At 42.3% G+C, this 13373-nt stretch overlaps 1 protein-coding gene across 3 annotated transcripts in view; it reads left to right on the top strand.

The window, feature by feature from the left end:
• The window catches only part of vangl1 (VANGL planar cell polarity protein 1), a 29140-nt gene that overhangs the window by 10062 nt on the left and 5705 nt on the right, over positions 1-13373 (top strand). For all 3 annotated transcript variants that reach the window (XM_003966454.3, XM_011606134.2, XM_029840370.1), the window contains exons 3-5: positions 900-1026; positions 10823-11254; positions 11443-11618. In XM_003966454.3, the coding sequence (XP_003966503.1) occupies positions 900-1026; positions 10823-11254; positions 11443-11618 (735 nt within the window). The remainder of the gene's footprint in view (positions 1-899; positions 1027-10822; positions 11255-11442; positions 11619-13373) is intronic.

Below are 13373 nucleotides of genomic sequence, written 5' to 3'. Positions count from 1 at the left end.
ATGGAGCTGCAGAGTGGGCACAGGACCATATGGCAATGCTGGCCACATGGAAGCTAAGGAGACATGCTCCTCATGCTGTGTACAGGATTATGTTTATAGGTGCCGGAGGTTAGTCCGGCTAATGTTAGGGAAAGGGGAAATTATCTGGAGAGTAATACAGTGATATAGAGAGAGAGTGGCTACAGAGGGGAAAGATTATGAAGGACCAGAGTTGATTGTTAAATCATTTGAAATCATGCAAAGGCTAAAAGAAAGCATGATTTATCACACAGAGGGGGAGTTCTAGTCTTATCTGACTCGGACAGTAACCTGCTGCTCTCACTTTGCAAATGCAACTTACACTGTTAACTTGTACAACGCTTCTCTGTATGAGTGGTTTGCCAAGTTCCTCTGCTGTTAATTAGTGCAATTAAGAAGGTAAATGAAAAGAGGCCAGGGTCTCTAATGCCCTCCATGCATGATAGCGGGACACAACGTGAAATGAGTCAAACAAACAACACAGGCACACCATACAATGTAGAGAACCACAATGAGCACATATAAAATATTGGTTAAAACCAAAGCAGCAGAGCCGGTCAGAGCGTAATCCAGCCCATCGGCTTTTAAATGTTCTGCCATGCAAAACCACAGCTCTGGGGCCTCCTGGGATTACTATGCAAAGTCTTTGATTCGAACTTTGAAAAGACATAATGTGACTCTACCACTTGATTTGAATAGTCGCGCAAACAACTCTCATGAATCTTAAATTTCATCGTGTAGATGTCTGTTGTCATTGCTTTATACTATTGTAACCTCAGTGTTTGTGACCGTAACATAATGTATTCATGCCCAAAGTTACATTTGCCATGGCAATATTGACACTTGCATCTATACAAGTTTTTCCTGTTTCTGTTTGTCAGGGAACGCAGCCGGGAACATCGCAAGTCGCGCAGTAAAGACAGCCGCTCAGAAAAGTCTGTAACAATAAACACACCGCCAGCAGAACCCCTTCTTGGCGACTCGGCTCTTCGGGCAGAGCAACTCCAGGTAGGTCTGGACACTGTTGCATATCACCGCAGACCGTCTTATTGGTTTGGTCCATGGCTGTCGCCGCAACAAGATGGCATTTAGATTACAGGAGATTTCTCAGTCACTGTAATGAGCTGGAACCATAATCAGGCTTGACTGGGATGGGCCATCTGGTGTACCGGGGGGGGGGCAAAGGCTGGTCCATTTTTACCCAGTTTCAAGGATGTCATTATAAGGGAAGTAGTTGATGACAAATAGGTTGCTACTCTAGTTTTTAAACTTCGTTAATTGCCTTTACGAGATCAGGGTCATGGTGCTGCCCTCTTCCCAGCTGGGCTAGTCAAAGCCTAAACAGTCTCTTGATGCAGAGTTGGGGCTCTACTAACAGAAGAACATGCTGACATGTCAGCAACTGCGAGATGACAAGATGGATTATGTGATGGATGGTTTGCTGAACGAGAAATACACGGTAGTACGGCAGAAAATATTATCAGTTATGGATATTCATTCTTGTTAGAGGCTGCAGACTTGTCTTTTAGCACTGAGCCATGTGGAGTCAGATACAAGATTAATCTGTCAGTTATCCTGTCAACTGGGTAGCTTGGAAGAATGCTATGATGTAACTTGTTTGAAAGTGCCTAAAACACTTGATCTTCATCTGATCTTGCAGTATATGCAATATTTGGAAGTTTGTACTGGGTTAGTTTTTAAATTATTTTATAGTCAGGTCACGTTTGTGTGTTCTGGGCATTCAGCATAGAAGCGGAGTTAGGACGCATACCGCCACCAGAGTAGAGTTAAAGTGAGAACAGCTCCCAGACAAGTCAGAATGAAAGTAGAGCTTTTCCAGTGTTGTAATCATTCTGCACTTTCTAACAGTTTTGTCATTTTCTTCTGCAAGTGTTGGTGAATAACAAAATTCTGCTGAAGGCCGAAGATGTAATTGGTTTGATTAATGGATTTTTTGCTGAGCAGTTCCATCAATCACTCTCGTGTACATGTGACATGCTTGCAGTTCTTGTAATTCGTTATCTATGGAACCTGAAATTTTGCCGCTAGCAATAGTCAAATGCAGACAGACAACATTGACCGGTGATTTTAGCTAACCCACTGTCTGATGCTGAGGGGGTGTCACCAAAAAAAAAAGAGAGAAACACCAGCACAAATGCATCAATGTTAATCTACTGACCTACTTGGCACTCACTTTCCCTTGTGTCTCAACCTATTAGCCCCGCCCATGTACATGCTACTGTGTTTTTCTGACTGTAGAGTCTAATATTAACACGAGAGGCTTTGCCACAAAGAACAGCCAGAGTTTGTATTGTGCTCTTTTCTTATTCATGCTGTGGCCTGCAGTGGTGCTGATGACAGGATGGGGAGTGCTTGGCCTTAGTTTAATTAATCAGGGGCACCAATTCTGCTGAGACAGAAGCTAACACAAATCCTTGTGTGTCTGTGTGTCCTCTGGTCTGCTGTCATACATATGCATTGCGCTCATTACTCCCCTGCCTGGATTTAATCAAAGTCTAGTCTGGCAAAGCAGAGCACAGCTTCAGGCAGGGATGTCTTCACAATACCACATAAAATTTCAAAGATGTTGGTGTGGAGAATCACCACAGGTCATGTAAATGCTTCACGTGCAAATGCGAAGAGTGATTTGAGATTTAATTTACTGTTAAAGATCAGGATGAATCTGGTGGTATTTAAAAAAAAAATGAAAAGATCCACAATGTCAACACTTATGTCTGTAAAATGAAGCGTTAATCCCTCTTACTAAAGCCAGTTGTGCCCCTATTATATTTCCCCAGATTACTTGATTGATTTGAACAAAATGTTCCAATTCTAGACCAAACCAAAGCTCCTGGCTGCACTTTAATGAATGAAAAAACTCCACCCCAAGCATTCTTTCAGGAGTGAAATCTTGAGGTGAGAATGTGTGGTATCTGCAAAAATGTCTCACTATTTCAGGACGAAGTAATTAGATCAGTTAACCGAGCAGTTGTTAATGTGTGAAATTGAAGTGGATAGTGAGAGCGGGTTTGGAATTCTAGCAGTGTGGAGTACCATTATTGAAGACCTCTACAACCCTTATATTGTCATCTCTCAGTGTCGAGTTGGGATGTGCTTTTGCTACTAATGCTCTGTTCGCACCACACATTTTTTTAGCCCATTCAAGCCAACTGGTTTTTGCTCTCCTCCCCCAGATCAGGGTTTGGCTATAGTCATTAAGTGCAAACACCTTGAAGACGGCAGTCAGGCTGCCAACACCCCGCTAAGGGGACGACTTCCTCACCCCTGAAACTAAGCTGAATAGCTTGATGCTAAATACTCGAGTCGCAATGAGCTATAGACCGTGGGGGCAGACAGGGGTTGCCGTTAATGCTGCTGTCAAAGCTCCTCTGCCAGGCACAGTGCATGTCATTAACATGTGTACTAAGATGTTCCGAGATTGTGGTTATGTTTTCTGATGTTCATTTATTGTATGGAGGTTGCTGTGAAATGCCAAGTTCTTCAGCAGCAGCCTTCCTTTTTAAACAACCCGACTCTTTTCTACTCCGCATTTTAGTTTCTAATAAAGAACATCTTGAATGAGGTTTTTAAAACAAATCGCTGCTTGGAAACTGATAAAAACAGTCAGCCACCCTTGCTGATGGAGAGCCGTGTCCAACAGGACTACCATCATTGTACATGGATAAACATTCATGGTACCTATTTGTAGATTTGGTTGTTTTATATCATGCATCAGTTAGTAATACAAATAGATTATATTAATTTGTGTTTGATTGGATCTGCAAGTCTTGTCCTACCTTGCACATACACACACGTATGATACCTCACACAGCTTTGCCAGCGGCGGCATGGTGACGCTACAGTGCTCACTGGGTCAGACAAAATGGACACTGAGTGAGGCTGAGGAAAGAGGTGAGCAGAGAATGAGAGCCGATGCCTGGAGGGAGGAAGGGGGGAGAGAGGGAGAGTGGAAATGGGAGGGATGCATCATTTGGAATACACTAACCGCTCCTACCTCATGTTTGTTTACTTGGATATTGACTCTCTCTACTCTTCCATTTCTCCATCAATCTCTCCATCCTCCTTTAACACCCCCCCCAACATGCACTCGAACGCACTTCATTCCAGTGATTGTCTGTCCATCCCATGTGATCGTCCCCCTTACTCCTCTACTGCCTCTCTCCCTCGCCTTTCAACATAAAACCCCTGACATTATGTGGCAAGTGAGCGCATAGTCCCATACAGTGTCTCCTGAGGCATGATGTGAGCGAGTTCTATATAAAGACAGATAAAGCAGGGTTGGGCTGCAGATCGGGATAGAAGGGGAGGTCAAAAGCACGTTGTCTTGTGGACGTGGGGAAGTAAAGAGCGTGATTACAGTGCAGAGATGATGTTTGTGCAAGCTGGACTGAGCTAAAGTTCACAGAGGATGCAGTCGCCAACAGTGTTTGAGTTGGGGGACGAAGTGCTGCAGGTTCTTGAGGTTTGCGAGCCTGTTGAGGAAATAAAGGAAGTGATTGTTACTACCGGAGAAGTAAACCCTAAGACTCCTACTGTGGCCAGCTCTGGGCCATCGACTAAATCAAACCAGGTATGACCTTCAGGACCAACTGACTAGCAGATAATCTATTGTTTTACTGCCTCAACCTCGATTAAGATCCTTTGTAAATTCTGTTTTATGTATTTTAAACACTATGTTGGTTCATTTCATATTGCCACTTTTCAAATTTTCTGATTTCAGGCAGAAAAAAAAATCTTTAAAAAATGATCATGGTTTCAACTGTGATGGAGCTATTTCATGCATTTTTGTGATCACTGACGTCTTTCTCTCTAAAAATAAAAGTGCATGATTTGGGCATTTGTCTAAATAACTGCTGTGTTTTCCACCAGGGGTTTGCCTTCATATTCATTCATTGGTTATTTCTACATTATAATTACTCGTAATAAATACACATATTTTGGGATCAAGGCATTTAAACATGCAGAACAGAGGATGGCTTAATTTATAGATCTGTCCCACTCATCATTCACCTGGGCCATCTGTTGTGTAAATACATCTTTTTAACCAGGATGCGGGTGTACAGTTGTAAAGTTACTGCATTTTAGTTATCTCCTAAGAGAGAAACGGCGTTGAATGTGACAGGGGTCACGTGTTAACCATGTCCTCAGACTCCATATTCCTAAATGAAGCACATAAAGGCCGCTTCCTGTTCTGCATGGCAGAAACAATCAGAATTTTATAAGCATCTGATGTCAATTATTGTAGAATATCACGACTCTGGTGATGCCATGAATCATGTAACCACATAAAACGGCTTGTTAACGTGTCTTCCCAACTTCCCCCAACAAGTTTTTCACTCTGTAATTCAAGCATAATTTAAAACCACATTACAGTACAGAAGTATCTAATCCATACTTCATGTTTATGTATGCTTTATAAAACAAGGAGGGCTCCTGGTTGCTTGGAATTTCTGTGAATTCCCTGTCCCAACCACACAGCAGTTTACCACTTAATGAAGCGTCGCTCAGCTGTCAGTCTTCCTTTTGCCCTGCATCTACTCCTTTATCCAGCGGATTAGTAGGGACAACTTTTAAGTGCTTTCAATTCCCTGTCCTGACAAGTTCTCAGAATAATATCCTAGTTTTGAATGAAGGTGGTTTTACTTTGTGAGAAGCACTTAAGAAATATTGTTACCATATTTCACACTCACATCCACACACACATACACACACACTCACCTTGCCTCCCAGGGGTGAGTAAAGTGCTCTTGTTTTAGCCAGAATTGAGGGTCTTTGTTCGGAGCCACGTAAAGCTGAACAACAGAAAACCAGCTTTTAGACATTTGCTTTCCTATGAGGGACAATGGCTCTTTTACACCCAGGTGGAGAAAGAACACTGGAAATACTCTGTTAAAAGCTTCTGAACAATGCATGTAAGTGTGCTATATATATATTCCTGCACATGTACCAAAATAAAATGGCATGAAACATTGAGCCAACACCATACAGTTTCTTTTCATTATACAATAATGCAGGCAAACAGCCCATAAAGAACATTTTGAAGTCAATTTTGGTTTGTTTTCTGTCAATATAACACATGAAATCTATTACCCAACGGTGGTTAGCCAAGTAATTTCTGGCTGCATTAGAACCTCAGCATCAACTGTATTGTATTACATTCCCCCTCAAATGTCATTAAAAGGCTTCGTCGGCACGCTCTCCTGCCATCAGATAGTGAGAAAGTATTTTCTGCCACATCTGGCTGCATCTGCTGCTGATATGGATGCTTGGCACAGAGGTAGATTACTGTAAAGTACAATTTTGGCACCACATAACTTTTGTGCATTTTCAGTTTGTAGGTGAGTGGGGGGCATTTTTCCTTTAGATGTCTGCCAAGATGCTAAGAGCCTCCTTAGACTTCAGCTTCATTAAACTGCTCTGTGTCCCTTGAATCTTGTCCTGTCAGATGTTTTTCATCACTCCTAACCAGGCATCATAGAACGGTGTTGTCAAACTGTCCTGTACCTCTAGGCTAAAGTAAATCACAGCAAATATAGAAAATATTTCCATCACAAGTGATTGTGTCGTCCGGAGTAATCATATCTGACCCTTGTACAGCAACTGTCCTTACTTTCTGGATCAACCCCACTCCTCACGATAATTGGTTGTCTTGTTATCGAACATTTTTGCCGAGGTCTCCTCCCTTCTTCCCCCTCCCCGCAGGTCCTCTCTGTTTCACCCATTCTTTTTTTTCTGTGATGAATGGGTCTGGTCTGCTGCAAGGCGGCTGGTACTGAACCAAATCAGCCAGTGGTGATTGGTTAATCCCACAGGAAATGTGGGTCACCCCTATCTATTTTTAGTCATGCCAGGAGAGGGAAAACCCAGGTACAGCAGGAAGAATACAGCACAATTCATTACCATTGAGCCACGTAGGGGATTTGTATATTGAAGATAAGCAGAGTAGACATACGATAATTATTGGCTTCTCTCAACTTAAGCCTTCATAATAGTTGATAATCACCCAACCCTTTCTAATGTAGAATGAAACAAGACAGCAATATCCCCCATGGGTGTTCTCAAACTGAGTGGTTACTGGAGAATGACTCCTTCAACATCACTGACAAAGTCTATTGATTTTCCGTGCGCACGTAGACCTTGCTTGTGCCTCTGTTGGACAGGTAAAACTGAAGTCCGTCACCAGCAAAGATACACATTTTCTAACACTGCCTGCTTACATTCTCTTATTCAGACCTTGTACCAGTACATAGGTTTATTTAAATAAAGCTATTAGCACATTTAACTCTGACCTGAAACAAATCCACTAATATCTATTAGAATTAACTTTATATTTTCTGCAGCAGTTTCCTAATGCATACAATGGCAGTGACTGGATGGTCTAGGGTATAACATTAACATTACTGAGCGTGCAAGATGGTAACAATGTATTTATTTTATTGACTGAATATTATATTATTTAACTTTCTGTTTAAGAGTCCAGTGCCCAAGTGCTGAATGTACGTAGTTGTATTACTGCACAGTGACAATATTCTATTCTTTTCTCATCTGCTTAACCACTTTATCCCTTTGGGGGTAACCAGGATGGTACACAACGGGTGAAGACACCTTTCATGTTTTGTCTGCACTGGGGCTCGAAGTAAGAACCCTCCGCTTTTCAGCCCAGTTCCCTACAGACTGTTCTGTTCCGTCCCGTTCCAGGCGGCTCTTATCTCCACTAACAGGAACAAAACATCAATGTGGTGTGTTACTTTTGTTGTAAATATGTGACTCTCTGTCAGTATGGCAGCTTCCCAGCTGTGTATCATACCAAAGCAGCAGTTCTAAAACTGGAAATCTGCCTCCATGCCAGGTTTCTCTCTTTTGGGCAGCATTTAGGAGGAATCTTTGCCTGTTTACTTTACCTACATATCAGGTTAATGCAGCTCCAGGGTTGTTATAACATTACACCTCCCTGACTTCTTGAACCCAGGTCACGCATTCCTCCCCTGGGTTTACTGCCCATACGGTCAGGTCAGTCGTGATGTTTGGCTCTGTCCATAGCGGTTCTGAGAGTGAGACGAGTATTTACAGCTTTGCTGGGATGCCAAAGGTCAAAGGAAACTGAAAAAACATTTTACAGTGTTGCATCACCAAAAGGACAGTCGGTGAAAATCCATACCAACAAGCCAAGAGTAATCATGTGGCTCCCGTTAAAAATAGTGTAGCTATAAATGGAAAATACTGTGACATGTTTGGTGGTTGTCATTTCTGAGTTCTATTTCTGTTCACCATGACATACATGTGCTTATGTGTCCTTGTGTTTATTTGATTTATTTGAGTTGAAGAGCGTGAATTTCTTAAAATGGTATTGCCATGGCATTGGCATTTTAGCGTACCTCCTCATGGCTTAGCCGCGATAATTCTATTTTGCAACAATTGGCTGCTGAGGCTCGTGGATACAGACGGAAGAATGTATTTTCTCTGTCTTGTTTTCTGCCTTTTCTTTGTTCTTGTGGCAGTGAAATGGAGCAAATCAGTGGTTTTGTTTTGACTGTGAGAAATACCTGACCAGTTCTACCATTTTTCTGCTTCATCTCAACTCCTGAGGCCAGTGAGATATTCCCAGTCCCAGTCCACTATCCTCCTCCACCTCCCCCGAACCCCCTAAGCTCTCTAAGCTGTCTGGGGGTAAATATTTTTTTATTACCAGCCTTTAAATATGACTAAATTGATATAAGTAAATATTTTTGATAAATAGCGTTGAGCATTTTTGTGGCTATAAGCCTTTTGTAATCCAAATTGAGCAGGATTCAGCCGCTCCGTTCCCACTGTGTTGTGCCGCTTGTTAAAGAGTGTTATCTTTCTGGGTCTGGAGGCTACTCTGCAACACCGCTGACCTTCATTATCTGCGGATGCAGTCAGACCCAGACATCAGCCCGTAGCTCAGTTGGCAGCTCATTCTGTTTACTTTTCCCACTTCCTTTGTTTTATTCTTTTCATTCTGGCGCGTTTGGAAATAACCTCCCTTGCCTTTGTTTAGCGAACCCATCAGTCAGAACCAAAAAAAAAAAGGTTGTTATTGCACTAGCTGCTGAAATTTTGCAGGACTACTAAAATGTCCTGTAGAGATAAGCCTCTTTCTAGGAGAATAGTTCAGATGAAAGCATCTTTACATGTCTGATGTCCTCCTTAATGTTTTCTTCTTCAGTAGAGGCGATATATGTGGCTCTTGATGATGAATGTTCTTAGTCATCCAGTCCGAAGAGAAATCTTGGCTTTAGAGAATTCACCTTGACTTCTATTAGTTTTTACCGTCTATCTGTGCTCCCTCTATTTTGGCTTTTTCCATTTGATATTTGTTTAGCCTGCTGAATTTCAGTTCTTCCTCTCTCTTTTCATCCCTGACACACAAGAAATTATCAGAATTCCTTCAATAAAAGGGGACATTCTTTCTCTGCAGCAGCAGTTCTTTTAGAAATTGTACTGTATGTAATCTGAAGGCCAAGTCACAGGAAGAATGCACATAAATCACAACCACATGACCACCTCATTTGGTAGGATTACTTTCTACATGTGTCCAATTAAAAGGGTGGTTTTTACTTGCCCTGCACACCTGCACCATTTGAAGCGAGAATGCATCTTATGGGAGGAAAATAATAATTTTCCAACCAATTTCAAGAGTTAATGAATCTGAGATTAATGTATCGTCCTCTGTATTAAACACGTGTCATTTCTCATTTCTAAAAACAATGTACATGTACCCTTTTTGGTGGATGATACCACTGGGGAACAATTTGAAAAAATTCTGTTGAGTTAGATTTTTATGCTGATTAAAACTAAAATTGGAACGCTGATTCCAAAATTGCAGTCAGTTTTTCTTCTAGCACAGCTAACCCTCCAGATAAGCAAACTTCCACTGATTAGCTGTAGACTTGCAAGCTGATTAGGACTGGACTCATCTATAGCTACGTGGAAACTTGTTTGTGCAGCTCCAAATAGGTGAGTACTATCAATGTTATAGGGCAGGGGTGACCAAACTTTTTGCAAAGAGGGCCAGATTTGATAACGTGAAGATGCCCGGGGGCCAGTAGATCCTTCTGATGTTTTCTTTAACCAGAAAAGTTACATGCAAATGTACACTATTAAAAAACAATTTTCATTGTCACAATTCTCTTTATTTTTCAAATGGCAGTGTAACCAAATATAAGCCACTCAGGCAGACGTGAACAACTCTAAAAACACAATTCTGCCTTTAATTCATATCTGGAGAGTCAGATAACATTGAACACTGAACTGTATGGAATATCTTAAATTTCCATGAGTTTGATAAATGTAATGCAAAGTTGTCTGTTATCATCCAAGTTTAAAACAAGTAAATTTTGCTCTTGTCTTTTACAAGATCTACAAGAAAGGAGGAATTACATTTTAGTGATTTATTTATTCTGTTAGTGCCAGCGGGACATAAATAATACATTGTGAGACTGAAGTTGCGGGCCGTATGAAATCTTAACACGGGCCGTGATTGGCCCCCGGGCCGGACTTTGGACATGCCTGTTATAGGGGATACTGTGAACTATCTATAGGGGATCCTGGAGTTCAAAAAGGTGGTGTGATAGAGAAAAACAGATAGAGATCAGTTCTGAATTCCACACCCAAAAATGAGTTAAAAACAGCTGTCAGACCTGACTCAACAAAACTTTTGTTCCCCAGTGTAATTATGAATTTTTGAACACAAGTAGAAAAATATGCTGCACATTTGTGCCAACTGATTGACATTTCTTTTTCTTTCTCCTCATATTTACAGGATGACAACTGGGGGGAGACCACCACAGCCATCACAGGCACGTCGGAGCACAGTCTGTCCCAGGAAGATATTGTTCGAATCACCAAGGATCTGGAGGATAGCGTGGGGTTGGACTGCCGCCGGTACTTCACCCTGACGTTGGCTGTGATCCTCGGCCTGTTGGTGTTCCTGACCCCTCTGGCCTTCCTGGTGCTCCCCCACCTCCTCTGGCCTGAGAAGCTGCAGAGTTGCGGCATGGCCTGCGAAGGCCTCTTCATCTCTGTTGCCTTCAAGTTGCTCATCTTGCTGCTGGCTGTCTGGGCGCTGTTCTTCAGGCCCACGCGGGCAAGCCTTCCACGTGTGTTAATATTCAGGGCGCTGCTTGCGGTTCTAGTGCTGCTGTTTGTGGGGTCTTACTGGCTCTTCTATGGAGTCAGAATCCTTGACACGCAGGTGAGCCAAAATAAAGTTAAGAGGAGGTCGTAAAATATCCCAACTCATTTCTGTAAATGTAAACAGACCTTTGCATTAGTGGTGGTGTGGCTTTGTTCATCCCTTTACCATCATAAACATTCAAAGCTGAATCATTCCTGTTGGTCTTGTGGTTCTCTGAAATGTCAACTAAACATCATTATTCTCAGGATGAGAACTATCAGGGAATCGTCCAGTACGCCGTGTCCCTGGTGGATGCTCTGCTCTTCATTCATTACCTGGCCGTCATCCTTCTGGAGCTCAGACAGCTCCAGCCGGGCTTCTCCGTTTGTGTCACACGCTCCACAGATGGCGAGACAAGGCATTACAACCTGGGCCAGCTCAGGTGAGGATCACGCTAGTGTCGTCTGGGGTCAGGGTGTGTAGGGCGCAGGTCACACTGGCAGAAGTTTAATCGTCTGTCTCAATTATATACACCAAAAACACAGCAATGTCTCACTAATAATAATAAATGAGAATGATGACAAATAAATTAGAATGAATTATATAATAAAATGTTTATAACATTGTCTCACAAATCAATCAGATTGATGGCAACATCTGTTGCTGACACCGTCTGCAGATCTTTGCGTTTAAAAAGCCACAGAGAGGATTAATGACTTGTAATTAGTGCCCTCGTGGTGAAGTAATTTGGGAGGGGGGGGAGAGAGCCTGTGTTATCTGCAAAGATGGGAAATAAGCTGCTGCCAGAGCTTACCTGCATCATTTCTCTTATAAAGACCAGTCGGTGCTTACCTGCAGACATATATATTCTACTTTTTTGGTACTATTTTACTGTTGAGGATTTCATAATACCTGTTAGCATTAAGGCTAATGCACAAATATATTAGTGATCGTAGTAAAGGAAAAGTAGATATCAGGTAGAAGAGGTGGAGATTGCAGAGACACACTGTCAGAGTGGGTAATCAGGGAGGAAATTGTGCCAGAAGTAAGAAATAGCAAGAGGGTGGGGAACACTTCAGAGAGGAAACCCTGCAGAAATGAGCATCAGATAGAGGGTGGAGCTGAAGGAACCCCAGGAGCCTGAGGCAGGCTGAATACAACAGTGGGGAATGAAGGAAGAACAGAAAAGGAGAGATTAATAGTTAATGGGAGGGAGGTGTTAACCATTGCACAAATGAATGTGGGAATAAAAGAAAGGGAGACATGCATGCATGTGTGGCTGAGAGAGAGACAGAGAGGCTCAGAGCCACTAAGGTTTTATCATGTGGCATGTTTACAGAGAGCTCGTAAAGTAGAACGTTAAGAGCGGTACTGTTGTTTCTCTGAACTGCATTTTTCATATTTATGCCTTTTAATCTCGGTATTTAACTAAACTTGGCCCTGGTTTACATGCTAATTCTTTTTAAGAGGGATGAATGTACAGGGAAATGTATTACATATCACTGATAATAAACAATATAATGGTGGTTAGCTTATGGAATCAACCTGTTTGAAGTTTGTAGTAGGGGAAACTGAATAGGTCAGTATACTCGATTATCATTGATTGATAATCCTGATGGGGCAATGATTAATTCTAACTGACTGCGTTGCTCAAAAGGGTCACTTACAGTATGTGTGATGTCTGTTAGCTGGCTGCTTTGGGCTGTTTTTCTTTCTCCATCTCTGTTTGGCCTGCAGCAGGTCTGGCTGCACCCAGACACTAAAAAACAGCCAATTAGTGCTCCCTATGGACAGGGGCACAGCATCTGGTCAGTCTGACACTTACATGAGCAAAGCACTGGCATATGCATACTTTCATGGGTAATTGCACCATATTTTGGCAAACCACAGCTTCACATACGTGTAGTTGCAAAGAAATATGTCATAGACCTCTCATATAGGGCCGCAAGTCCTGTTTTTCTGGTAGCAATCGTTTGTCTTATCATATCAGACACTCAGTCTCGGCCCGGGGCTTCAACAGCTTATCTGCATGGCCTTTGATGCCAATCTGACGGCCAGAGGAAGTAATTTTTCCCCTTGTCAGAGCAGATGGGGGGAATATGAATGCATTCTTTTCAGTGAAAGGGATTTCAGAGTGGGAGGTGGGAGCTATTCACCACTGAGACCTCCCCTTTTACTTTGTGTTACTGGACAGCCC

The sequence above is a fragment of the Takifugu rubripes genome, chromosome 8 (genome assembly GCF_901000725.2).
Source record: "Takifugu rubripes chromosome 8, fTakRub1.2, whole genome shotgun sequence".
Taxonomy (NCBI): Eukaryota; Metazoa; Chordata; class Actinopteri; order Tetraodontiformes; family Tetraodontidae; genus Takifugu; species Takifugu rubripes.
This window is presented reverse-complemented; position numbering and strand designations above follow the sequence as displayed.